Source organism: Podarcis bocagei (assembly GCF_964188305.1).
Source record: "Podarcis bocagei genome assembly, chromosome: 1".
Lineage (NCBI taxonomy): Eukaryota > Metazoa > Chordata > Lepidosauria > Squamata > Lacertidae > Podarcis > Podarcis bocagei.
Window position 1 is genome coordinate 85,382,373 of NC_138125.1, and position 27,877 is coordinate 85,410,249.

General features: G+C 45.3%; 1 protein-coding gene across 5 annotated transcripts; it reads left to right on the plus strand.

Moving 5' to 3' along the window:
- Positions 1-198: 198 nt before the first annotated feature.
- On the plus strand, positions 199-27,783 carry TNKS1BP1 (tankyrase 1 binding protein 1). Of its 5 annotated transcripts, none has more exons than XM_081168900.1 (12): positions 199-309; positions 7,050-7,191; positions 8,068-8,833; positions 9,647-9,719; positions 10,943-12,391; positions 14,126-15,915; positions 20,338-20,746; positions 21,973-22,114; positions 22,714-22,847; positions 23,763-23,914; positions 25,864-25,939; positions 27,650-27,783. In XM_081168900.1, exons 1-11 carry the CDS (start codon positions 283-285, stop codon positions 25,922-25,924), a joined length of 5,145 nt encoding a protein of 1,714 aa, XP_081025026.1. In that variant the 5' UTR covers positions 199-282; the 3' UTR covers positions 25,925-25,939; positions 27,650-27,783. The 5 variants fall into 5 exon arrangements, with proteins under 5 accessions (XP_081025026.1, XP_081025023.1, XP_081025024.1 ...); XM_081168897.1 differs by having other exon boundaries at positions 238-375; XM_081168898.1 differs by having other exon boundaries at positions 238-375; positions 20,341-20,746.
- Positions 27,784-27,877: the final 94 nt, after the last annotated feature.

The following is a 27,877-nucleotide window of genomic DNA, read 5'->3' on the forward strand; positions in this document are numbered from 1 at the left end:
GGGGTGGGGTTTCTCCAAAGCCCCGCCCTTTGGCCGTGCTCGTAAACCTCCTTTTTTCCCCTTAAAAAGGCGGAGGCAGCGAGGTTCTCATAAAATGTGTAAGCCGAAGCTTCCTTGCAAGCCCAGCCTCGTTGGAGTTCCTGCAAGTCTCGGGAATGTGACACGTGGGGGTGGGTGGCTCTGTATTTGCATGCCTCATGAATATGCATCGAAGTGGGCGGGGCGAGCCTGGCCTTGATTCGAACGTCATGAATATGCACAGTGCGAAGATCTGCTGCGCCTATGTCGGGCCGTAGATCGCCGAGCTTGGTAAGGGAGCCTACGCAGAAGCCCCCGCCAGCGGGGAGGGCTGTGCATTTTCGTCCACATCCCGAGGTGGGGCTGGCAGGAGATCCTCCTGGGGGTCGCTGGTGGGGGGGGGGAAGAGATGCGTGCGGGGGGAGGCGTGCGAAGGGAACGGACCGCGAGGATAAGGAGGCTGGCGTCGGAGGGCCCTGGGGAAAAGAGCTTAGGGGGAGGAGGGCCAAGTGCCCCCCCTCGCCCCCAAATCGGTAGATCAGGGAAGCTGTGGATCCGCGTGCGGGTGGGTCGTCTTCGGCTCAGCCCCTTGCCTGGGATTGAGTCGAGGCGAGTCATGGTGGCCGGGGCAGCAATTGTTCTTTGTGGCCGCTTCGCTGCTGCAGGGATTGTGGAAGGCCTGGCCTGGAGACCCGACTGCAGGATGGTCTAAGGAGCGGGGATGGCGGATTGGTCGTAGAGGGAAGGCCAATTAGGACCATATGGTATGCCCATATGCTCTTAAAGGTAGCTTGTATGCCTTCTCTGCTGTAAGCGGGGCTGTCATTTACACTGGCCAGGGGTAACTGTCCTCGGGCCGTCTCCCTGCTTCCTCGCTTCTGCTAACTGGCACCCCTGCTCGCCTTCTTTGTATGCTTTCTGCTTAATGCGTCCTGAAGCTGCTCTCCACCCCCTTTTGGCTGGAGTTTCCCGCAGTTCTGCCTCTCACCACTCCCTCCCTTTCTTGGCTGTGATTCCAAGAACACCCAACTTACAAATACTTAGCTCCCTTTAAATCTTGCTGGAAACCAGTTACTGCACACAGGCTTTATGAACCTGAAGTACACCCTGTGACCTCTCCTTGTACCCATTTCTGCACCACAAAACACTGCCTCATGCTTGCTGAGCTCCCATCTTCTTTCATGATATTTCCTTGTTGCTTGTGTAAATAGTGGTCTGAACTGGGCTATGAGGACTGTCTAAACTGGCTTTTAAAATTCTGCCATTTGTGAATGTTGGTTGTTGCTTATTGTTTACAATGAAACTTATTCTCTGTTGGGAGAAATCCACCCCTCTCTTGTACTTTAATCACGTGTCAACATTCTCCCACATGCCTTCTGTTTCCTGTATTTCTGCACAATTCTTCCCCCTAATAGAATTATGAGTTTCTTAGCCCATTAACTACTAATCTAGTGGCCCCCTTTCCAATTGCTGTGATAACCTCTTTCCTATCTGCCCTGGTTTCTATTTAGGATTCTTTCTTTGATCTTCTCTGTTTGGAAATAGGGAGCAATACATTTTTAGAATAAATTCATAATCTGTGCCTTGTAATAAACCAGTTTTGTTTCACAAAGGGCCAAGTTTACCTAAATACATCTGTTCCTGGTGCCGTTCTTTTCTACCGCTGCTCCTTGAGGAAGAGCCTCCTTTTTATTATCCTTCTGTGACTGTTTCCTATCCATTATTTTTTATTAACATGGTATGTGTGCATTCTATGGACATGCTGAGATTAAGGTCCCCTTCATATGTGGACTGTGCAAACAAAGTGGCAGACACTGATTGCTGCAAGGGTCTTACAGGCTGAAAAGGCAGGGTGGCATGGGAAACAATAGCCCAAAGATGGCAAGGGATTTGTCTGGATGCATTTAGTAGATCACTATGGCAGCTGGGATCCCTTGAATTACATTGTAGTAAGTGTGTGCTGTCTTTTTACTTATTCATTCCTTCGACTGCAAACTATCAGAATGCAAAATAAAAAAATTCCTTCCAGTAGCACCTTAAAGACCAACTAAGTTAGTTCTTGGTATGAGCTTTCGTGTGCATGCACACTTCTTCAGATGCACACGAAAGCTCATACCAAGAACTAACTTAGTTGGTCTTTAAGGTGCTACTGGAAGGAATTTTTTTATTTTGACTATGGCAGACCAACACGGCTACCTATCTGTATCAGAATGCAAGTGCTGATGAAAAGCTGTGCAAGTAGTAGTCTGATTCAGTGCTAATTGCATAATAGGTAGTCCCTGCACAATGCAGCACCTTCAGAAGAGAGAGCGGGTGGGGAAAGTTGCACCCATATTACTCTCCACCCCCCACTAGAGCACCTACCATTGCTTCTTAGATACCTTTACTTGCTTAGCTCTTTTCCCATAAGAGCTCCCTTGACACCATTGTTTCTGATGTTCTATGGCGGAAGAAAGCAGTTTAACTGATTTTTGTTGTTGTTGCTGCCAAGTTTCACCTTCTTGTAAATGCAATTCAAAGGCTTTACCATCTTCACCTCCGCAGTCCTATTGCATCAGTGCTGGGAATCTGGTTATCCATATGAGGAAATAGTGCCACTTCAACTGAAACATGAAACATTTGTGCTTACAGTTGAAGTTGTTGAAGCTTTAAAAATGACAACAAACCAGCATTTTAAGAAAGTAGTATGATCCTGGCATGGGCTGGGAATGGGAATGCAGCCGTTTGGGAGACTTTCTGTCTGGATTCTAAAGAACAAATAAGTAAGCAACTTGTATTTATATTGGGTAGAGGGGCTAATGTAGAGAAGAATCTTATTGAGGTTCCAGATCTAAACCCACCTGTGGCATTAGAGACTCTTTTGTTCATGATGCACAGTTCTAGAGGAACAAAGTTATAGCCCAACTTGATTTGAATTCATAGTATGTTGGGAGAGTAGTCATTGATGCGTAGTCCAGCCATGCAGTGTTAGAAACTGAGATATGAAAATTAGGAGCTAAATGGCACCTTAAACCTAGGTTATGGTGCAACAACGGAATGTCTAGGCATGCTTTTTTATAACAAGAATACAAAGCTGAAAATGAATGAACTGCAGCTAAAATATTATGTTCATTTTTCACATGGTCTAGTCCTTCCCCTGCCCACCCCCCTAATATTCTTAAGAGGGTCTCTTCTCCAGTCTTCAGAGAGTAGCTGGAAGTGGGGAGGCAGAAAAAGGTCCTCCTTTCCTTCCACTCTGCAGTTTTAATCTGAAATCTTAGGCACAGAACTGCGCCCAGAACTCAGAAACTGCTCTCCCTAATGAAATTCCCTGTCGCAAAATGCGCCTAGAACAATGGGAGTTTTGAACATTGCAGCCATGGTGTGAGTTGTATAGTTTCCTCTTCTTCATATACCTTCTGCTGGAGAAGTTTTGTATAATGTCTTGGAGGTATAATTGCTTCACAAGAAGAGCCTCTGTAGATATCAAGCCATCGCCTTTAGGTATTTTCTCAGTTTTACTTTCTTGGCTCAGCTTTTGTACTTTCTTCTTTTTACCTACACCTATTGGTGCATTTTTCTCCCACGTCGTATCTGCTGTTTGTTCATCCCCTGGTTTTACCTTAACCAAATCCTTATTATAGTCTTTCTGAGTGGTTTCCTTCCTGTGGCATTCCAGTTGAAAATCTCTGGGTTCCAGCAGGAGTGGATTCTGTTGCAAGTTGTACTCACTTAGAAGTCTGTGCCTTCTTCATCCTGACATAGGGTTGTGGAGGTGCAACTATATACATGACAAAAATAACTATTTTGCTTTAGATATTCCTTTCTATTCTTTACACTGTGAACTTGCCTGTCTTCTCTGCCTTCTATTGCCTCACTCTTGATCTTTAAGAATTGCCTTTCTGCATATCTCTGTTTCATCACGGTAGCCCAAAGCTCAGCTGTAATATTATGTGCTTCCTTCTTCCTAAGCAGTTTCTAATTCTGATCTCTCTGTTCCTTTCTTGAAACAATTATGGATTGTCTTTAATAATGCATCACTGTTAAAGTTAAAGTCTGGTTGGCATCCGTGTGTCTCAGGAGACAATGGAGGAGTGTGCCTCTGGGGGTGAGGTCAAGTTGTTGGAAGGTTGCATTGCCTGCTGTGGCTGTGGAGACCCATGTGGGAAAGATACGTTTTGTTGCAGCTGGGGCAGAAAGTACCATTTGGGTATATATGCCCCTTTCTGTTAGTAATAGTAGTAGTAGTAGTAGTAGTAGTAGTAGTAATAATAATAATAATAATAATAATAATAATAATAATAATAATAATAAATTTATTATTTATACCCTGCCCATCTGGCTGAGTAGAAAGCCCAGGCGCTGAAACTAGATTTTGCAACTATCTGAAAAGATCATAAATGGAATGTCACTTTATCTTATGGGTCTTGCAAGTTAATTTTTTTGATCAAGTGTGAAAGAATTCTCTCCTCAGGAGTCTCTCATAACATGAGATACACTCTTGGGAAAATAGAAATTGTACTGTGATAACTTCCATTTCAAGACTGAGGCTGTAATCTTATACCTGCTTACCTGAGAGTGAGCCCCATTCAACTCTAGGAGTTGCTTCTGAGTAGACATGTATATAGGATGGGTTGTCAGTCAGTGTCTAAATATAAAACAGTTTTTTCTTAATATTCCTCCCCCCCTCACTTTAGAAGCCAAAAGTAACCACCCTCGCTTATCTTTCTTTTTGGTTTTTGTTTACTAGCTTATTGTGTGTATGCATATGTGTTTTACCAAGGCACTTCCTCTTTGAAGGCTGCTTTACTCTTGATGATTTTCCTGCATTGACATTGTTGTTTCTTTAGTACAGGAACAAGCATATACCATCTAATCTGACACATGTTTCTTTATATGTACCCATGGCAAAATGACCATGCATTCATTTTCCCACATAGAAATAATGTTTGTGTAGATAACAAAACAACATGTTTGGCAGTTTTAACTGCTTGATGAAATATAGTTTGTGTACTTCCTTGTATTTTGTAGAAAGGACTTGTCTGTTTCAGGAGCCTCTTTGCCTGACAGGTTAAAAACCATACTTCATCTATGAAGAAAAGTAAGAGAGCTGAGGAAATAGGATTGGACTGTTTCTCTGCCTTTTTTTATTCAACCTTTATTTAGTTATACTAGTTCTGAATTTGGAGAGAGTCTCATCTTGTCTTGCGTATTTTATTGTGTGTCAGGTATTCACTGCCTTAATAGATTTTGGATGGGGTTCTGGGTACCTTAATGTGTTGCTGGTTTTCAATGTCCACTCAGGTTTCATCGGCTCTCCTTCAGCTATCTTCTCCACTAAATGAAACTTTCCCCCTTGCAGGGGATTCTGTATTCAGAAGCAATAGTTCACTCAGGAAGTTCTTGGTGAGTAGGATAAACAGAATGGTACCTCAGACACAGGGGTGTGCAAAGTTGCAATAAAGATTTAAGTTAAGGCAAATGAATATGAGGGGAGAGAGGTTATATGAACAAGTAGCTTAGGCAAAAATAAGGTCTGGGGCTTTGCAAATGTTGGGCTTAGGTGCTACCAGGCTAGAAGTAGGGGATGGGACTAAGGCGCTGTATCTTTGTAGAAATGAGACAGGGCCTTTTTGTGGCAGCAGCCTGTCTGTAGAGAGACTAGTCCCATTCTGACGACATTTCGACTGGCAGGGGAAACATTCTTATTCTGCATGGCTTTTAATGGTTCTCAGTATATGATTGAAGCTTTTAGCTCTGTTCCTTTTAAGTTTTCAGGTTTTGTTTGGCATGTTCTTTTATGTAAACTGCCTCAGGGGACCTTGTTAGGGCTGAAAAATGATGTTAAAAACATCTTTTATAAATCAAGATTAAACTAGTCAAAGGAGGGGCCTAAGCAGAAAGAGCAGAGGCGGCTGATCTGCCTTCCCTCATCTGAGGCACTGTGCCTTTAAATCACCCTCGCTTTGGAAGGAGAGGCTTGATGGTCCTATTTTGGCATAATGTATAGATGGAGGCTGAGGAGGGGGCTGTTTACAATCTTGTGGCTATGCCTTAAATTCAGCTGTATGCCTGTTGTTCCAGCTCTTTCTGTCTTACTGAGGGAGGGGGGGTTACTGGTAGGCCCCCCTCCTCCTCCTGCCTCATTATGGGGATCAGTTCTGTTAGAACAATCTCTTGAGGCACACACTCCTTGTAACCAAGATGCTGGCTTTGCTTTTCTTTTTTAGCCAGGGTTTGGCCCTCTCCTGAAATCTAGCGGGAGGCCGTTGCCGTAGTGACAAGAGCAGGCCCCAGCTTTACCTCATTGAATTCCAGGGGCTGTGCCAAACGATTGAGAAATCTGGAGGGGGGTGGGAGGGGGAAGTACTCCAGATGTTTGCTCCCTGCTCAGTATATCCGGGTTGGGAGTGTATACAGCTGGGATTGGGTTGAGCAGAAACTCGGCTTTGCTGTGAAGGGGTGGGAGCAGAAAGGGACTTGGGAAGAGAAAAGGAGATTCTGACTGGAAAAGCAGCCAAATGTTCTGGCAAAGGGACTGGACCTGGCAAGAGAAAGGCAGGGAAGGAGTGATAGCGAGTTGGCTGGGAAGGACAGGGCGTGGCAGAAAGGTGGAGCAGGGGTGGCCCTGTGGAGAGTGGAGCAAGTCAGCTAGAAAGCCAAAGTTTTATAAGTTTGAGATTCCCATCCTTTAGCATGACTCATGGCCTGGATATTTGTGGGAGACTTGCTTCCTTCACCCTTGTTCCAGCCTGCCCTGGGAGTGGCATAACATGATACATTCTCTCTCTCTCTCTCTCTCTCTCTCTCTCTCTCTCTCTCTCTCTCTCTGTGTGTGTGTGTGTGTGTATGTATGTGTGTGTGTGTGTGTGTGAGAGAGAGAGAGAGAGAGAGGGAGAGAGAGAGAGAGAAATTCCTCTCAAAGGAACAAAGGAGGATATTGGAAAACTTGCATTCTGGGAGGAAGCATCTATGGTCTGATGTTGCATTGAAGGTCTTTGCTAGCTTTACAAGTTTTGCAGACTGCCTAAACTCCTTTTCCTGTATCCTAGGGGCTGACATTTATGCTGAGTTCAGAGTCCCAGCCCGGTGATGTGATGGACTCTAATCCTCAGTCGCTGTGCTCCCCATTTCCCTGTACTGCTGCTAATGGCCGGAGAGGACCCAAACAACTAGCAAGCAGTCCGGAGATAGGTATGCCTTGCATTGTGAGCCTTCAGCTCAGCAGAACTGAGTTGATTGTTTGAGAGAGCTAAATATGGGAGATAGTGTGCCAAGTTGCTAGGTATTTAAATTTTTCTGTTTATGTTGGGTGGTGGTGCACCAGAGAATGAAGAATGGAGTCAAATAGCAAGCAGAAGAATCACTTAATGCAGCTCTTGAGGGATTGTAGCTCTTCATTCTGAAAGTAGGGGACAACATATTTGAATGTGTGAAAAACAAAACATGGAAGCTATTGTGTCCAGGAGAAGGTTAACCTTGAACCTTTTTTCCTGACATGCTTGTTTTCTGTGTGCATGGGGGATTCCTCTTTGCCCCAGGAGGCAGCCCTGCACCTATAATTGAAGTGGTGTCGTCCCTAAAAGTTGCACCACATGGTTCTGCTAATCACGTAAAGGCTCTGATCCCACTGCCTGACCTGAGAACAACGGGTGGTATGCAACTAAGTTAGATTCAGAGCAGAGCTATTGAAAGTAATAGAGCTAACTTAGTAATGCTATTACTTTCAGTGGGTCTACTCTGAATACTACCATTTGCAATTTAAATGCATTCCAAAAACATTTTCATGGCTTCTGTTGGTAATCTTTATTACCACTATTTCTGGTTTAATGGACTAGAAGATCCTCTAGCCTGACCTGTGTCCAAAGCTGGATGCAGTTTTAGTGGCTTCTCGGTTTCCTGCAAAATAGTTTGGAAATTTAGCAAGGATTATTAGTAGAGCTCATTTTATTTTTATTTTTTGTGTACTTAGGCAATGGATTATTATTTTGATCCATATAATTTAGTTGCCCTGTGTTCTGGTTGAGCTCTGTATAAAATACATCTTTCCCCACATCCTTTTTTCCTCAGGGGATGCCCGTCCAAAGCCACCCGTGAAACCCAAGCCCTGTGTGTTGCCAAAGCCAGCCATGCCAGTGAAGCCTGTTCCTGGACAGCGTCAGGCTCTCTCTGAGGTGCCCTCTGCTGAAAAGATCAACTTGTTGGCTGGGCCCAAGCCATATAGTGGTGGGGCTGGCAATGCTGTTAAGCGTCTTTCTTTTGGTCTAAAGACCTCTCCAAGAGAAGCTACCAATGGAAAGGAGGTTTTGTATCCATTTTCCACCACAGTCAAACCAGCTGGAGATGGAGAAGGAACTGGGCCTGCAAATAAATCAAGTGCTGTGGAGGGAGCATCCGGAGAGGAGTGTGGAGAGTCCTCCAGTGGTCGCAAGGGTGCTCTTCCCTTCAAAGTAATACCGGTGCCAGTAGCAGCCAAACCAGAGCGTTTTCCTGGGACCACAGTGGAGGAGATTTTGGCCAAGATGGAGAAGCCCAACAAAGAAGGGGCAAGCAGCCCTGACAGGCCTCGGCTGGTACGCTCCTTCTTCAGCCAGGATGGTAGCACAGCTGTCCACCTGGGGCCTAAGGGTTATGCTGCATTCCGGAGATGTTCCAGTGGAGAAGGGGGTGAAACAGAGTCGGAGGGTCCTGCTTGCAGAGCCTCTTGTGAAGTTGAGGACAGCATATTGTCAAGGAACAAGGAGGAAATCACAAGCTCACATGGTCAGCATCTGCCTGAATCTGAGCTACCAGCAAGAGCAACGGAGAGAAACTTAGACTTACTCTCTAAGGACAGGTGAGGTTCAAATTCATTCCACATAATCTTAGATGATCAGCTTTGCAATACATCACAGAGTGCCCTCTGTCAAGGACTGAGATGGGATGCAGGTCAGCAACTATAGAACAGTGCTAGGAAAATGAAAGCAATACAGTAAATGTGTTTAGAAGGTGACCTGCTGGCAGTTCTTTCTTTGTTCTTTCACATTTGGCTCTAGCAGAGGTAAATTATTCCTGTGATTTAAGAATGAAAACTGAAGGTTGGCACAACTGAAGGCTACATTCCTGGGCATTACATACATGGCAATAAATACCATTGAATTAATCACAACTTGAATTCAATGGCTAGAATTGGGCATGCTTCTCCCAACTATAGTTTCTGTGAAATCTCAGTAATCTTAAATCCTACGATGATGTCATGAGTGGTAGCAACTCTTGGGATTTATTTGTAGGTGAGCAGTTGATCAGGCACAGGTAACTGCTTTTAGAAGATCTCTGATGATGCTTGGAGCATTTCTACATTGTGGGGGTTGGATTAGATGATAATTGGGGTTCCCCATCTCCTGTTCGTTATGTGATACCTAGTGTTAGGCAGAAAACTCTTTTGTGACAAAAGTAGCACACAATTCTGTTGAGCAGGCTTTGGGGAAACTGGATCTTCAGATGTTGTTGGACTTCCAGCTAGCTAACATGGCTAATGGTTGGATATTATAGGATTTGTAGTCCAGCAACATCTGGAGGGTCACAGGTTTTCCATCCCTGCCTTAGAAATACACTTTTTTCCATCAGTAATCAGGCTTGTTTCCTGATGGTGATGCAATCTTTCTCTCAGCAGCTCCAGTCAACCTAGCATGAGCTGTGATGGAGGCCAACCTGGATATAGCAGTCTACTGTCTCCTCCTGGCGTGAGTTATCTGCAGCACGGCAATTCCTCCGCTGGGCTCTCTCCTTCCTGGCTCTCCTCTGTCTCAGGGGTATCTGCCACCTCTCTCCTTCCGGGCTCCCTCTCTGTAGGGTGCGTGTCTCCTTTCTCTACTAATGCTTCTCTTCAAGAAGAGATTGGTAGCCCAAGCAAACAGTGCACTATCTTGCACTGCTATGGGGTTTCCCAGGCCATATTTGTTGCTTTTCAGTAACTGGGTATGTCCTTGTCAAAATCCCATGGGCTGGCTTACGTAGGTGCCTGCAGTTTGAAAGATTCAGCCCCTAACCTCATGTGCAAGACATGGTGACATCGACTCTGAGGAAGTCTTCATTTTTCTACCTTGCATGGTACAGTTTTGAAAAATCCAGAGCATAATCTTGGCATTTGGTATAGCACATAGTGCTCCCACTAACAGTCCCAATACTGCCTTATGCTTTTGGAAGAGTTAGAAAATAAATGAGAAAAATGGATCTGTGACCCTTCAGCTCTTTAGAGAGCAAACTCTGGCCTAGGCTAGCTAGCTAGCCTGAGCCTAGCCCAGGCAAAGTGTGGAAACCTAATGCAGAATACCAGGCCCTTAGCTAGAGGGAAGGGAGCAGCTGTGACTCAGTGAATACAATTTGGTGACCTACAAGGTATGTATGAAGCAGATCCCAGCAGCTGGGCCTGTGGCCAAATAATCTAGCAGTGAAAGCACTATAACCTCTTGCTGCTTGTTCAGGGATGGGTGATGGTAATGATTAACTCCTTTTGCCTCTCCCAGAGGAGGAGGAGGAGGAGGGAAGGAAGGTCATCAGCCTATTGTGTGATCTACTTAGCTTAGTTCTTCACTTTTCTGAAGGCCTAGTTGGAGAGGAGGCAAGGTCCTGGGGTGGGGCATACAGCCTTGTTACTGCAACACTTTGAACGATTTCTTCAGCCTCTTTTTTCCCCTTCCTCCATTCTTTGAATTTCCTTTCCTTCTGGCTTCCTTCGGGCAGAAATATTGTTGGGGAGGGTCTTGTGGGGTCTTGTAGTGAAACCAGAACTTCCAAGACATGAAGGACAATCTCTAAGGTCTAGAAAAAGAGGGAAGAGGTTAGGATTGGAGGAGACATCCTGTATTCTTTGGGGCTGGAGGGGGACAGATTAGGATGCTCGGGAAGGTTCCAGGGAGGGAGGAATCATATTTTTAAAACCCATTCTTCCCTTGTTTCTCTCCAGGTCTCTCTCCCCAAGACCTATCAACTCCTCACGAAGCTTTCTTCTCGAGTCACTCCTGGGTCCCCTGATGCCCCTGCTGAATCAGCCCAGTCCCCAGAGAGCCCACATTTTCCAGCAGATGTCCCAAGTGCTAAAGCTCAGCTTCCCCCAGGCTCTCCTGATGCACCTACTGAACCCCCCAGATCTCCTGTTAAGGTCTCCCTTGGTCATGCCCAGGCTCCAGGTTCCCCTCTTGCCCTATCTGATCCCTGCCCCCCAGGATCCCCCAGTGGTTTCCTAGGACACTCCTTGTCTTCAGGTCTTGGGGACCTTTCTGCAAGATGTGCTGGGCCATCTGCCAGTTTGACTCATCCTGCTGCTGAGCACAGCCTGGCACCCCCCTGTGGTCTCCGAGGAGTGTCAGAGTCCCCTGGCTCCCCGAGCACTCCTTCTGAGTACCTTGCTAGTTCTGATAAACCTCCTGGCTCTCCCTCTCATGCACAAGCCTCCCCCTTACTCTCCAGGGTTAAGGATTCCCTCGACAATCAAGCACCAACATTACCATTTGAGGGTAAAGACCCCCAATTACCTCAACTGGTTCTACGGCGTGCCTCAGAAGGGGTGTTGCAACCACGGGGTAAAAAAATGGACAAGGAGGAGCTGGGAGGGTCTTTGGCTGTCTTGCCAAGAGGAGGGGACCCAGCTTTAGAGCAGGCTGCAGGGGGAGAGTCCAACTGGAGCTTGTCACAGTCCTTTGAATGGTCGTTCCCTAACCGGGCTCTTGAGTTTGGTGGAAGGAGACTAGGGTCTCCTCCAAGGTCTCCCATTGCGGAGGCTGATGATACTGGTCTCTTGGAGGCAGAATTGGATAGAGAGAGCCTCAGCCCCAAAGGGTCTTATAAGGAAAGAGGTTCAGAGGGCCAGAGAGGAGAGGAGACTGAGGCTTATGGGAGCTTGTTCTGCCACAGCAATTCCAGGAGTTCCCCAGGGATCAGGAGAAAGGCTGAGGACCAGCTGGAGTCCCCTTCAGCCCTTGAGATATCAGCGCCTGGAGGTCCCTCAACTCTGAGGGAGCCTATTAGCCCCAAGCTCAAGGGCCCTATAGCAGCAGCAGAGGTTGGTTGTCAAGAGGAGCATGATGGTTTCTTACCCTTTGTCCCAACCCCTGAGGAAGGGGCTTTAAGGGCAATGGAGCCGTTGCCAAGTGTAGAGCAGGCTGCCCCTCCTGCAGAGCCTTGCATCTTATTCTCTGAAGATGTCCAGGTGCGGACAGCTGCTTCCTGCCAAGAAGATGATGGTGCTGTAGGTCTGGCACGTGAAGGCAAGTTGGGGGTTGCTGACCCCGAAAGGAGGGCTGACCCTGATCCAGGCTCACACTGGCTTGATGAACTGCTGGCATCTCCTCCGCCTAGTGCTGATGACATAAAGAAGAGAAGTACGCCCAAGTCAGAAGACCCTACAGGACCGGAGGTAAAGGAACTGTATTTAGTGTGGGGATGGGTGGTTGGCTGAAGACCACAAAACGGGTTGCAAGGAGACAGTTCTACTGGCTTCCTATTTCTAGTGCTTTTAGAACCTGGTAAGAAGGCATTAAATGGGCACAAGCATGGCTAGGTGAATGTGCATTCCTGCCCAGTTAAATAACAGAGACTGAACTTGTCTTTGGGAAGGGCGGGTCTTGGTTTTTAAGTAAGCCGCAAAAGTGGCTGAACAGGTTAGATGGCTGCAGAGCGTGCAAAAGAGGAGGCTGAGCCAAAAGGTGCTGCTGCGTGGGTAATCCTCCAGTCATCCTGGGTGGAGCAGCTTCCCTCACCTTCCTGAATCCAGCCTGCCCGTACACATCAAAGTTACTTTTGTCTGTTTGGTTGGCCCTCTTTGCCACCAAGAAATTGTGCCTTGAGCTCCAGCAGACTCAGCCTAAGAATGAATTGGTGCTTCTTAGTTTGGTAGGGCTCCATAGCTATGTAGCTACAAGGCACATCACTTAATGAACTGGGTTGTATACCAAAACTAATGTGCATACCTTGGTAGGCTCACATGCTCTAGCGAACAAGAATTAACTGTTCATTAGGTGGTTATAATAGGGGGTGCTTCTGAAAGCCCAAAAGTCTCACAGTCTGATCAGGCTTGCAAGGGGGTTCTTTGCCAGTGAACAATTCAGTACCAGTGGCTACTAGTTTGTTTTCCTGGCCATATAAGTACCTCTTTAATCTTCCTTGCATTCTACCAATATGGAACTTGCCAAAATTCCAAATTATTTTTGAAAACTAATTTTTAACAGGCACGTTTCAAGCTATAATTTCCTTACATAGAAAACACTTCTATGTAGGAAACTGAGCAAGCATGAAAGACCAAAGAAAGAATTGCCACCAGGTCCCCCTCCATGCACATTTACGTAAATAATTGTTTCTATACTAAATGCATGAAACTTCCTTCATCTACACATGAGTGGCTGATTACCAAGTGCAGGCTTATCACTCTATGTATGGTCAATTTTTTTTTAATTGTATATAGCCAAAAGCCTTTACAATGGATGACAGAGAATAAAAGGAAAACTTTCCTCTAAAATCATACATGTGGGTTTGATATATTTTTCCATTTGGAGGAACTTTCTAAATGGAAGATTGCAGTGTTAGGAACATAGGAATCTGCCTTAGACTGAACCAAGACCATTGATCCCTCTAGTTCATGTCTAGTTTAGACCTGGGACCCATTTTTAGTTCAAACATGCTTTTGGGCATAAGCATCTTAATTTTTTACTACATATTTATAAGGTTGTGATGTAGTTGTTGTGCCCACCTTAAGTCATGTTGATCTGGTAGTAGATCTGGCACATTTTTGAAGATATAATGGTCTACACTGACCAGCTGCTCTCCAAGGTTTTGGACAGGGATCTTTACCAGCCCAGTCTGTGGATGGCAGGGATTGAACCTGGCACTTTTACATGCAAAACGTGCTGCTACCCAGTAATGGCCCTTTCCTAAATTGTGCATGTTAAGTGAAATATATTCAAACTGGTTAAAAAATAATAATACAGGAAGGGCTTAGTGAATTTACATTTTCAGTTTCTGTCTCTTTAATGTATTTCTCATATTGGACTGTTGGGAGAAGGGACATCTTTACTAGATCAGATCCCCACTAAATTTGGCTCACTGTCCCATGCCTTTCTAATGTTGCTTTATTTTCCTCGCCTTTCTTTATTAGGATCTTCTGGGATGGTCAAGGAAGGATCTTCACAGCGAGTTTGGCTTTGTAGAAGTTGATCGGTCTGCTACCTTTGGCATGGGTTGGGCTGCTGGTGTTGGCAAGGTAGTTTGGCCTGGTGAGACAGAGCAGGATCGAGAATTTGGCACTGGCCCACAGGAGTGGCTGAGCTCATACAGTGATGCCAAAAGGCAGGATATGGAATTTGGTTCCAGCCAGAAAGTCTGGACCAGAGGAACACCATTGCAGGACAGTTCTAATCCAGGGCAAGAAGATTGGATCACTGCCTATGGCAGCAGCTGTGGTGACCAGAAGATTGAGGAGCCAGATTGGAGCAGCACATATAGCATCAGCACTGCTGAGTGTCAGGACCGAGAGCCATACGTGAGAAAACCAGGCTGGCCCAGACTCTGCAGTAATGAAGATGATCAGGAGAGCAACAGGTCTGCTGCTGAGAAAATGGGTTGGAGCAGCCCCTATCACGTTGGTGCTACTGAAAGAACTGACTGGCCCAATAAATACAGTGAAGAAAAGGATAGCTGTCCAGAATTGGAGGTTAACACAAAATCATCAGATGCGTTTAGCAAATACGGTACTCACAGCCACCAGGATGCAGAGCTCAGTGCCAGGCATTTAGAGGGGCCCAGTGATCACAGTGCTGTCAATGTTGGCTCTCAGGATGCCACATCCAGTGCCAGCCAGTCAGGCTGGCCTAGTGATTCCAATGTTGACAGCAGGGCTAGCCCAGTGCAGTCAGAGTCCCATGCCAACCAGGTGGAGCAACCTAGTGAATATAGTGCCAATCATCCAGAATCCCAGGTTAGCATCCAACAGCGACTACGACCCAATACATATGGCTTTGATGATGGCAGCTGTCAGGAGTCTGAACTGAGTGTCAAACAGTCTGATTGGCCCAGCAGATATGTCATGGGTATTCCCCAAAGCCATGATGGTGTGTTCAGTGCTGAAAAACCAGATGGAGCCAGTGAATATGATGATAATCAAACACGCTGGGAAAGAGAACTCAGTATTGCAAGCAGAAGCAGCACCACTGAATTTGAGGCTGGTGATGTGGAGTACTGTGCCCGGAAGCCAGTCTGGGCTGATGATTACAACCTTAGGGAATCTGATCTACAAGATAGTGATTTCCCCATTGCCACAAGAGAATGGGTCAGAGACACTGATGTCTCGGCAACTAAACAAAATAACCAGTTAGGTGCTATAGGGAAGGACCGAGCTGGTAGTTTTGGTCCAATAGAGTTACCAAGTCTAAGTGTGACCGTGGATTTGGAGGAGACAGCTGGCAGCCTGGTAGGTCAGTCTAGAGACTTAATAGCAGTTGCTATGGATGAGCCTAGAGGAGTTGGAGAGGGGCAGCCTGAGTGGACTCAAGATCTTGGCCTCAGAGGCATGGATCTCTCAAAAGACTTGAAAGTTGGGAGCCCAGATGCATCTGAAAAACCTACAGAGAAGCAGCTTCATTGGTTTCCTTCCTTGGGTCTGGAAACCTTGTCTGCTTCATCAGATGTAAGGACTGTGAATCCAGAGGAGACCAGAGAACCTGGTGTGGGACAAGCAGATTTGGCCTACAGATCTGGCACTGAAAGCATGGAAGTGTCTGATTTGAGGCCCAAGGCTTTGGATGGGGCTGAGGAAGTAGATCTAATACAGATGGACTGGACTGGCGCAACTGGGATAAAGCATAAGGACAGCAGCTATCAGTTTGGAGCGACACCTTTGGATGGTGATGAGATGGAGCATCCAAGAGCAGCTGGAGTCTCTGGAGAAAGGTAAAGGCTGTATCCTAATGTATTATAAAAAGGTTCAGATGTTTTCATGCTTCAGTTCACTTGGTCTCCAACAGGTGCACTTCAGTGTGACAAGAGACCTATGAGAGCTTTCACAGTGGTATTAGAGGAGGATGAGAAGATGAAGGCAGGTGGGTAGGTTGCCCAGGCGATCTGCAGAGGAATTGCCAGGACATTTTCTGAGCAGCTGTGCTGCTGCTTCCGCCATATCCATTGCTATTCACCTCACACCAGTGTTGCCATTTCAGCCTCAGCAGTGTCAGACAACAAGGGAAGTGAAGCAGGTGACCTGCCCAAGTGAGTCATAGAGGAACAGTTGGGACCCCTTGAGCAGCTTAATGTGGGTCAGACGGGTGTGTGTGTGTGTGTGTGTGTGTGTGTGTGTGTGTGTTGGTGAGTGAAGCAAGTGATGGCACAGCCCCATGTCTCTTAAGAAAGTTAGAATGGAAGTGGAAGGCTAAATGAATACAAGTGGACAATGGAATTGAAGTACTGATTTTGTTTTTGCATTGATTTCCTTTTGTAAATTCCTTTTGTAAAGTCAAAAGCACAGTTGCACACTTTTAATCGGTTTGCAACCATTCCCTTTCATCCCTCCATGTTACCCATTGTTAGTACAGCCAGTACCACATATTACTTTGTGTCTATGGTGCACAGCTGCTGAGGTAGGCCTTACAGCTACCTCTTGAAGCCAGAAATCTTTGTGGGAACCAGGAGAGGCAACTTCTATGGCGCTGCAGTGTAGAAACACTGCCCAGGCAATTGAACTTCTTTCCCTCACTCCGTGTGTGGCCCCTAAATCTACTATGAGTTTCCCCCCAGTTCTCCATAGCATATTTGGGGATAGCATGGGTCACATTTGGTGGTGTGGGAGAGAGAAGAAGAGAGGGAGAAGGTTCCATCCAACAAATAAAATCCTTGTGGTGATGGAACTTTAGCTCAACATATTAGTTGAATATGGCCCTGAGGTGTAGAAGCAACAATCATAGTATGTAACTCTTGTTTCTTTTGTGAGAAAATCCAGTGATGCTCCACTGCTACCCTCCATCTGGTCATGACAGCAACTGCACACCCAGTAGCCATGATGTGCACTGTTTTGTTTTTCTAACTGTGGAAACACAGTAGAGTACTGTGGCTGTTGTAGAATGAAATCAGGCAGGCGGGGGGGGGGGCTGCAGCAGGTTACCTGGAGGTATATTTTTACTCTCCTTAGCTGACCAGGCAAATGCCTAATGATACAGCTGCTGTTCTGCAAGAGCTGTCACCTTTGCTGTCGTATGATCAGTTCCACTGTCTTGTCTTGGGTTGGTGCCATGTTCAGCAGGAATGAGAAGAGGACTGATTCTTTTATGAATTGCTTCTAGTGTTTGGCTTTCAATTAGCTGTCTTGCTTCAGCAACATCCTGTACCAGCAGGTCCCATGTCTTATGCACATAATTAGCACTCTCATTCAGTATGCTCTGAAGTCACAACCTCTTTGTTATGGGTGAAAATGAGTGACAGTATCTATAATTCTCTTTCCTATATTGTATTCTGTAAACATCTCTCTTCGTCATCACTTGTTTCTCTTCAGCCTTGGATTTGCTGACTAGTATTTTTTAAAAAATGATTCACTTCCCTCTGTGCCCCCCATGCCTCTTGCTGTGGTCCCTCATTTACGCAATTTTCTCCTGTGGCCCCCTTGGAATACCCTGGTTGTGAAACACTGCTCTAGACTGGAGTAGGAGTGCTTTGTCAGGATGTGCTCCCTCCTTTGAACATGTGCTTTTGAGCACCTCTTTTTTGGCAATACATTCTCCACAACTAGGTACTTGAGAGACCAGCAGCAAGTATGGCTTAAGGATTGTGCTGATGAGGAAGTGGCACACTATTTCAGAGGTAGGAACAGGTTCCATAACAGAAGTAGGTCAGAAGGGGTTGGACCAGGCCCTTGTGGTCTCTTCCTGGAATGAAGTGGTAGCTAATTTCCTCCCCCCCCCCCAGCACTCAAATCTGGATCCATACCTGTATTGCTTTCACTGGGGAAATAACAATTTTGATGACTGTCCAGCTTCTTTGAAATGCAAAACAGAGTAGGAGTAGCAGACTGCACAAACCACTGTCGCCTTTCTCCCACTTTCCTAAACTTGAAACAATTTTGTTTCTATCACTTTCTGTGGGTTATAACCAGCATCTTTCTGTTCTAGCATTTGAGGAACTCATGTCACTGCTTGGAATAAGACTTCCAGATTGTGAGCTCTTTTAAATGCGAAGTCATCAAATTGGATTGTGATTATGGAAAGCAAAAGGGACAAGAAAGATAGTTTGCAGTGCTGCACTTTTTAAGCTAACCATGAAACAGGGGCAAACTATTATTTATTAGTTACCATTATGCTGGAACCCCAAGTGGCCAACAGTGAAAATTAAATATATTAAATTTAATCAAGTACAGCAGCAAAAATGAACCATAGAAAACAAACAGACTAAATACTAAACTCCTCTTGAGCATAAGCCTCATTGTCATCAAGTTTATCAAAACAAAACAAAATAATGTTAAAAGCACTGATTGGTAACATATGTTGAAAATGTTGAAAGGCCTGGGAAAAGAACTGAAGTCTTCTCATCGTGCCCTCCATATATGTGTAGAAATTAGGAAGAATTGGGTCAGTTTTAATCTCAAATAACTGATTGCCATCATCTCGTCCTTGTAACCTAATGAAAATGGATAGTTATAGAGATGGCCTTGGCAACTGTAGAGAGAATTCAAGGAGAACAACAAGGTGTGACTTTCAATGCCATGCACACAGCCATTTTAAAAGGTGCAGGTTTCACTCAAGGACTCTTCTTAGCTAAATGATGTGCCTTCTGATTTGGCTAAAATGGGGGATGGAGAGAATTGAGGGTACAGCCAAGGTCACCCAGTGAACAACATGGCTGAGCATGGATATTAACTTGGGGCTCCCTAGTCCAAGCCTAGCATGCTGCCTTTCTCTGATGTGGAATCCTTCTCATGTGCATGCCTAGTCATACTCTTGTTTTGAAGCTGCCTCTGCCTGTTTTGGTTGCTGCGTAACTTCCAGACAAAGGCTTTCTTGTATATTGGGTAATTTTGTACACTTGACACCCTTAAGCCATGCATGGAGTGATTGAATCTCTCTGCTAATCCCTGCAACTCAAAATGAGAAACCAGGAAGTATCACCATCCAAACCAGTGTAAATTGAATGAAAATTAATTAATGTGTCGTGTCTTGGGTACTCCCCCTCTTCATACTTACGTTCTTCAGGCCACAGAGGGAACAGAATGCAGCAGTGCCTAGCAGCTCACTGAAGTTGATTAAGGCTATAATCCTATTGTCCAGTTTGCATGTAGCAGCCATGCTCTGAAATGAACTATAGCTTATCTTAAACAAGCAGTATACTTGTACATGGTGGTCGGATTGTGACCTCTGTGTTTGTCCTTTTTCAGAAGCAAATCATTGCTGGCTTAGCATTGCATGCAAACCGGCACTCATGGTTTGTTTCCCACTAAACAAACCACAAGTGGCAAACCAAAGACAAACCTCGATTTCTTACTCATGGTTTGTTTGAAAATGTTCCAAAAACATGGGGTCATGGTAAACCGTAACTTTAGGCTATGGTTTACCATTACATGCTAACCAGGACTATGTGTGTTATGTGAGAGTAAGCCTCATTGAACAGAATGGGACTTAATTCTCAGTAAGCATGCATAGGATTGTTCTTTTAGAGTTGCCCTTAAGGGAATGTAAAACCAAGGAGGTTGTCAAGCCAGGGTTTTTGCAGGCTGTGGGTTGTAAATTGGGCAGACATGTCATAACGGCAGCCTTTGGCCTGAGGAATCTGTAGTCTGTGGGGTAGCTACAGTTACATATTCCACACTCCTCATTGCAGTCCAGCCTTTTGAAATTGCCATATAGTATAGCCTGTATTTATTTTGGCAGTCGGGAAATGTGCAGGTTTATCTTTCCTCCTGTCTTCTCTAATGCAAACTGTTGCTGCCTTGGATCGCATGAGCTTCCACCTGCATTGTGAAGTGGATATCCCTACGATGATTGTACCATGTGGCTTAAGTGTAGGGTCATGATTTGAGTTCTCTTTGAGGTATTTGTACTCTTTGACCATTGGCAATTGTAGGTTTGAATCCTCTGTTGTGGGTTTGTCCATCTCTGATGCCTCCTTAGGCCTGCATCATGTTTGTAAGGTATTCATTCTCGCTTTGGCTGTCGAGTCCTGACCTTCACATACCGTCATTTCTTTTGTACAGTGAGGAGAAAAATGGCTTTGGGATGATTAGGAGATATGGAGATGCTTGGAGTTGGGGAGGGGGAATTTTGCTAAGATAGTGAGAGACCTGTTGATAAGAATTAAGAAGAACCTTACCCTAATGTTCATTATCTGACATCCAAGCAGAAAATTCCGTAGTGAGCGACTCTCCAGCCCCAGCTGCCTGCAGGAAGACATGGTTTCCAATAGTGCTGTCAAAGAGGTGGCCCAGCAGAAGAGACCTGCCTCCTTCCACAGCTGCCATTCAGAAGAAGAGAGGATACTGCGCAGCTTGCGTAATAACCAGGGGGCTCTTGCTGAAAGGGCTGAAGGACTGCCTTTCTCAGCAAAGGAGGATGGAAAAGCTTTGTCTGCTGCAGATGGTGGGGACAGCCAGTTAGACAGTGGAAATGGGAGTCAGCTACCCGTGGACCTGAGAGTGTTGAATCATCCAGAACAAAATGGAAGTCAAGCTGCACAGCCCATATCACAGAAGGCTCCTGCTTCAGAGGGAGCTATTGCTCCTGAAGGGGAGAACTTCATCTTCTTAGAGGTAAGTAGTACTTAAGATGTTTCTGAGGTACCTGCTTGACCCCTGAGCCTTCTCTGCAGGATATGGGCTTATACGTGCACAGCAATTCTAAGGTTTGAGGGGCTTTTACATTACATTTAAATGCGTAGCTGATATAGAAACATGGGTTCCTAATGCTTTCTTTCAGGCAAATGCTCCATTTCAGACCTGCTTTACAAAGGGTTTTGTCATCTTCTATAATTGCTTCTGGATTGAGAGGGATTGCTAAATCAGTAGAGCATGAGGCTGTTTATCTCAGGATCATGGGTTTGAGCCCCATGTTGGGCAAAAGATGTTGCATTGCAGGGGGTTGGACTAGATGACCCTCATGGTCCCTTCTAACTACAATTCCATGATTCTGTGATTCTATGTATAAAGAATAGCTCATAACCTTGCCTTTTTTGGCTGTATTTTGGTAGCTGACTCCAGATAATATTTCAGGCTTCACAAGTTGACTCATGAGTCATGAGTCCTCCAACAAACAGCTTATGTCTTGCTGCTGAAGTAGAAATAAGTTGGAAGACTAGAGAGTGAGAAGAGAAATCTAAATCCTTTTTCTAATATTGCCATTTCAGTTGGGCAACCTTGAACCAAAGTTATTTTCGTCCCTTGGTTTTCATGCAAGCTGTAAATCATTTGTAGGAAAGGTTTCAGCCAACCACCCATGCCAGTCTGCCCAGAAGCCTTCCCACACAGCCTGGTGATGCCCTTGGGTTGTGCTACATGGGCAGAGCTAGTGTGTCCAGGCTTTTGGTAACCAGCCTCATCCCACACTTTAGACTTGAGTGACACCCCAGGACAATGTAAGCAGCAATCTGGTTGGAAAAATTCATAAGCAGTTCTCCCTGCCTTCCTCTACTCATAGCTGTCAGTCGTTCACCTAAAATTTAGAAGGTGAGCCAACCATAGAAGAGTATTTGGGGCAGGAAATAGAAGAAAACCGACACATATTAACAGTTTTTAATGAAAGGACAAGTTGTTAATGGTTGAGCTCAGGCTTTGTGGGAATATGTGGATGTTTTGCTAGCTGTGGTCCTGCAAGCTGTGCATGTCTCTGGAAAGTGTATGAAGTACTCTTCAGTTTCTGCTCCTTGGAGGAACTGAAGCTGAGAAGGATCTATGGGGACACTCTGGGTGTTGCTGTGCATTCATTGAGGGAGAAATGTGTTTCTCTGATCTCTTTGTTCTCCTCTTCTGTATGCTTTCAGGATACAGAGGTTCTTGACAACACTGTGTATCGTGACCGTGTTAATTTGGGCCGTAAGCGAGGTCATCGTGCACCAGCCACCCGGTCTGGAGGGGCTCTTTCCGAGAATGAGGGAGACAATTGGATGTTCAGAGATTCCACAGGTAGCATGGAGCGTTGCATCCTGGGCCTGGCATGTAGCCTTCATTGGTGTATTCCCAACATCTGTTACTGAAGCGGTTTTGGATGTGTTATCTCTTTGTGTCTTACTTGATTATGTCATTTTGTGTGTGGCTTATTTTGTTAATTTACATTCTTGCCTTTCTTCACAAAAAGCTCTAGGCAGCTTGCATATGATTCCCAGGCAGTGTTCACTACAGAGGCACTGCTTAGGGTCAGGCCATCTTAAGGTAGTTTATATCATGCTACACGTACAAGAATGCAAGTTTCTATCTAGAGCTTGCAGTCTAGAATTTGACAGAGTGAAGAGGAGATAACCAAGGCAGCAGTATGTGGTTGCTTCAGTTACATGTGCTTAGGCTTTGTTATAGGCTTCAGCAGATGTGCCACATATAGCATGACTTGGTGTGACAAAGGTTTCCAACAGGAGTGTCCTATGTTGCCTGTCATTGCTGCTTTCTAGGCACTGCACTTTAGATTATGTCATTCTTTTCCTCCTGTTGGGGCATGGATTAAAATGCGTCACATGGTGTCAGCATGGGTTCTTCTGCATTATGGCATTGCCATTTTCTTCCCTGTTTAGAGCCTCGAATAATTTCTGCGGTCTCTGATGAAGAAGCCCCAGAGGAACCAAGGAGCAGGAAGTCACGGACATCTCCACTGTCAAAGGGGGTAAAGGTCCCTCTCTTCCCAGGGCTGAACCCATCGGCATTGAAGGTAGTACCTGGAAAGGGGTTGGGGACAGGATAAAGAATGACACAATGTTAACAAATATGGGTTGGCTCTTAGAAACTGAGTGGCCTTTGCTATCAGATAGTGGAATGTTAAATGTTAGAATTCCAAGCTGAAATCAAAGTACTGAATGAAAGGAGGGGGGAGAAAAACTCATGGAGAATGAGACAGTCAATGCTTCCAAGTCATGGTGGATAAACATTACTTCCATCATGCCACTGAACATCATTTGCTGAGGATCACCAATGGTAGAATGCTATTGCACTCATATTTGATAGGCATCTGGTTAGCTACTATGAGGAACCAGGATGCTGTACTAATTTGCTAATAAACCTCTGGCCTATAGGCGGCCGGGGGTTTCAGGGGTTCAGGAAGGGGTTTGCATTGAAATCCTACTAAAATGTTTTAGCAGGAGTTTCAATGTGAACCCATTGTGATAAGGAAGGGAAGTGCATGCATTAAAACCCCTGCTAAAATGAAAGGACGAAAAACCTTTGCTTTAGCAGTAGGTTCAATGCAAATCTCCTGTTATAAAAAGGTGTTGGCATTGAAAGCCCTGCTAAAACAAAATGTTTTTCACTGTTTTAGTGAGGTGATTGACAAATGGGTGGCCTTGCAAGGCTTGTTTTGGCCCACAGGGCTAGTTGTGTCCAATTTGGCTTGCAAGGCAATCCTGGCCCATGGAGCCAAAAGCTTCCACACACTTGAGATAGGTCTTTGCTTTGTCAGAGGAGATTACTATCTAACCTGCAGCCCCTGATGGTAAAGAAAGTGCAGGGGGCAGTTATGAGAAAAAACAGAAAATCGCCAATGATAGATCAGGGAGTAGGACAACTCTAAGCAAATGTTAGGTGTTTTGCTAAATGCCTGCTTTTGTAAATCTGTTGTACTCAATCCTAGGCCAAGTTGCGAGGCCGAAACCGTTCTGCTGAGGAAGGGGATCCACAAAGTGAGGCCAAGGAAACCCATGTTCAGCGCTCTAAATCATGCAAGATTGCCAACATCACTGGGAAGCCTCTGGTGCTGCCACCCAAACCAGAGAAATCCTCAGGGTAGGTGTGTGGTGGTGGAAAATAACATATGTCGGTATGTCGGTGGTGGTTATCCTGCTTGCTGCAGAACATGAGTGTGCTGCAACTCTTTCTGGCAACTATAGCAGAAGAAAGGCAGCAGCCAACAGTACACAGGAAATTAGGATAAAGATCATATATACTATCAGTGTTCTCAATTCTCCAAGTACCATTGCTTATGTAGTCAGAACATCACCACCCATGCACAAGAGGCAGCACCCCAGGTTTGCAGAAGTACAAAAAATCTTGAAGGAAGAAACCTTTTTGAGGGGAATGCCTCCTTCCCCAAGAAACATCCCATTGAGAACTAAGTGTGCTTAATGAGTACAGAATGTTCCTTGACTAGGGAAAACCAGGGATGGGGAAGAATGGAATGGAACAGCTGGAATCCCGAATGGAGGGCATTTGTTCAATCATATGGACTTTGCTGGCCTATTGTTGGTCAGTTACAGGTGTCTGTATACCATTTGTCCCTCTAAGTCATGGTCCTCTGTATGTTATCAGACTGAAACTCCCATTGTCCCTGACCGCTGATCATGCTGGCTGGGGCTGAGGAGAGTTGCAGTCCATCCACATCTGGAAGACCACAAGTTCTACTCCCCCCCCCCCCTTCTCTGCTCTGAACAATGCATAGTCATTCTTAGTTGGTGGGATGTTTTGTCTTTTTAGTGCTTGCATCGAATGAGACTCTGGCATGCCAACTAGTCAAGACCTCTTAGTGGTTGGCGTTCAGCTAGAGGGAAAGGGACAAAGGCATTTTGCGTTAAGACTCTTACCTGATGCAGACTCATGGCCTTTCCCTCCTCCTCTCTCTCCCCACTGTTGCTTTTTGAACATCCAGCCTGATAAAGAGTTCTGGGCAACTTGAAAGCTTGTCTGCTGTTTTGTGACATTTTTGGTTGGCCTAATAAAAGTATTGTCCTAAAACAGATTTTGGAGTTCAGTGATGTGTTCCCAGCAAATGACCTTGTGGGATATTCTCATTTTTAAAGTAAACTTTGCAGTTGTCTGCTCCCTCTTTGAGCATTCAAAAACTAATGTTACAAAAAGTTTGAAACTGGATGTACTCTTACTTTTGGAATTGCCTTCTCCCATGAGAACCTGCGCAGGAATGCTGTTCCGTTACAGAGGCCCCCTACTATATTCACTTGCTGTTAGAGATACAACTAACGGGCTGGTGTGTGTGTGTGTGTGTGTGTGTGTGTGTGTGTGTGAGAGAGAGAGAGAGAGAGAGAGAGAGAGAGAGAGAGAGAGAGAAAGCCTTCTCTGTTGTGGTGTCCACATTAAGGAACAGCCTGCCTAGGGAGATGCACTTGACTTCCTCATTGCTTGCCCTTCAGCAAGCAGTGAAGAACATCTTATTCCAGCAGGTGCTCACTTAACCTGGCCTCTCTCCATGATGTTTTAATTGTTGTTTTCAGCTGTTGTCTTACTGGTTTGTATTTATGATTTGTATTTTATGACTGTAGCCGTGGTCTTGTTGTAAGCTGCCTTAGTCCACTTCTGTGAGCAAAGGCAGGTAGAAGTAACTGAAATACATAAGAAACATAATAAATATATAATTTTGGGGCAAACTTTGTTACTTAGTGTTGTGATTTTGGGTTCTGCCATGGGTCACAGTGCTACCTGCTCCTTCAGGCTTCCTGCCCACAACTCATGAGACATATTAGATTGGGGGGGGGGGGTGAAATTAGTGGTGCAGGGCTCTTAGATCCTGTTCTCTGCACTCTGCCTCCTTGCCTGTGTAGTGTTGGAGGGGTTGGAAAATTGTATACAGTGGCATGTCTGTGTGGCTGCATGCTGAGTGTTGGTATTCAAACTATTTCTTAGCATCCAGGTCCATCATTTTGCCTCTGGAATGTGGGTAACCCATTATTTTTTTTCTATCGTAGTTCCACCTTTTGCTTTTAACCATTTCCTGACTCCCCTAGGTCAGAAACATCCTCACCCAATTGGCTGCAAGTCCTGAAGTTGAAAAAGAAGAAGTCTTGAAATAAAAACATTCAGGCAAGTTTCTCTTCTCAGATGCAGGGCTTAAGTCTAGCTTTCCAAATGGGCATCTGATCCCTAATATTTGTGCAAGTGGGATCATCATTTCCAAGTGCACTACATTCAGCACAGCTGGCCATTTTGGTTCTGCAGCTGCAAGAAAAGTTTGTTGGAATCTTGGCAGTTTGTCAAGCATGCTTACAGAAAAATGTCTGTGGCTGTTGTACATCAAGCATTAAGACCTCTGAATTGTTATCTGAGAGAACAGGATGAGGCATTTAGGCCTCCTGGAAGTTGAAGCACTCTTCATAGTGGATGTCAGTTGGACAGAGTTATAAGAGTGGCCATTAAACCTCTTCCCTGCTAGTATCCTTATACCCCAAATTCTCTTCCGTGAGCTCTCACTGAAGTCTTGTCCAGATTGCACTCAGCAGCTTCAGGCTGCTTGTGTTAGCTTTTGCACAAAAGTGTGATTTCAAATACAATGCTTTTCAGTACACATTTATTTTTGTTGTGTTTGTGTGGGGTGGGGATAGGGAGCTTGGGGAATCCTCCTGTCCTTTTTGACCTTTCCATTTACCACTCTGGTAATGTATACTGGGTTAGTCCTGGTACTATAAGGACAAAGCTATAGATAGTAGAACTGCATGAGCCCAGAAGGCTGCACTAGTGGATTACCTGTGCTTGCATTGTGGTAACTGGCACTCTGGAATCCTACATAGGTGAATTATCATGCATGTTCATGATAATCATGCTCTTGCCTAGCTGTTTGTAATCCCACAGACAGCTGCAGTAGAGGAGCCTAAAACATTTGCCATCTGTCAGAGGTTCATTGCAGTTAATGTAAAGTGACAAGACCATCACAGGATGATTCATGTGCTTTGATTCCTGTGTAAATGGTATGTGCATATTGTAGGTGAGGAAACTAGCTGCCAGGCTGAAGAAGTATGACTGGTATAGGGCAATTCCCAATGAGTGCTGCACTGGTTGACCTGGGAATTGTTGCAAAAACAACAGTCTTCCGTCACCTTCAAGACTTACATGTTTATCAAGGCTCAGACGTTTGTAGACTAGACTCCATTTCGTCAGATGCATGACATATTGTCCTAAGTAGGTGCATGCACGCAATATATGCGCTTTTGGGCTGTGTGGGTGTATGAGGATAGAAGCAAATGAACTGCGAAAAGTACAGGTCGTGTCATAGCACTTCCATGTATTGCACAGAATGAATGCTAGTCTACAAAAGTTTAGGTCATAATACATTTGTTACTCTTTGGGCTGTCTTTGCTGCACCAGACTACCATTATTCCAGGAACTAGAGTAGCATTCCAGCAGCTGGAACCGCATGTGGTGGGAAGCATCCTGTGTCTGCAACTTGCAGGCTATTCTAGGAACTTTTTGCCACCTAGTGGGCAATGCTGCACATGACTTCCCGTTTATTTTGGTTGGGGAAATGGAAGATTGGTTCCTTGGGAATTCTAATAGAAAGAGAACTGAAGAGGGAATTTGGCATACTAAATAACTATGCAGTTATAAAAGGTCACCTTGATTTGAATGTGCTGCTCCAAAGGGTGTGTAGGCTTGTGTGGGAGACTAAGCCTTTAACATGTTTTGCCCATGAGCCAAAGTTGGGCGGTGATGCATAAGTCTGTAGGTGGGATTCCTGCACTATAGCAAATAAGCCTGCCAAGCTTTGTAATTCCTGTCATATTCTTCTTTTTGTTGCAGGTGTTGCTCTCCTGCTACTGGGCCCCTGACAGCTGAAGTTCCAGTGAGCTGTTCACGGGTGGGAGGCAGCATGTTGGGTCTGGAGCCAGAATCCCCACCTAACAACTTAGAGGGATTGGGGTGGGGTGGGGGGAGGGGGGAGGGGGGGAGGGGAGAGGGAGGACAAGGCACATTTATGCACTTTGTATCACATTCAGTCACTCATGCATATGGCGGTCAGATGCTCTC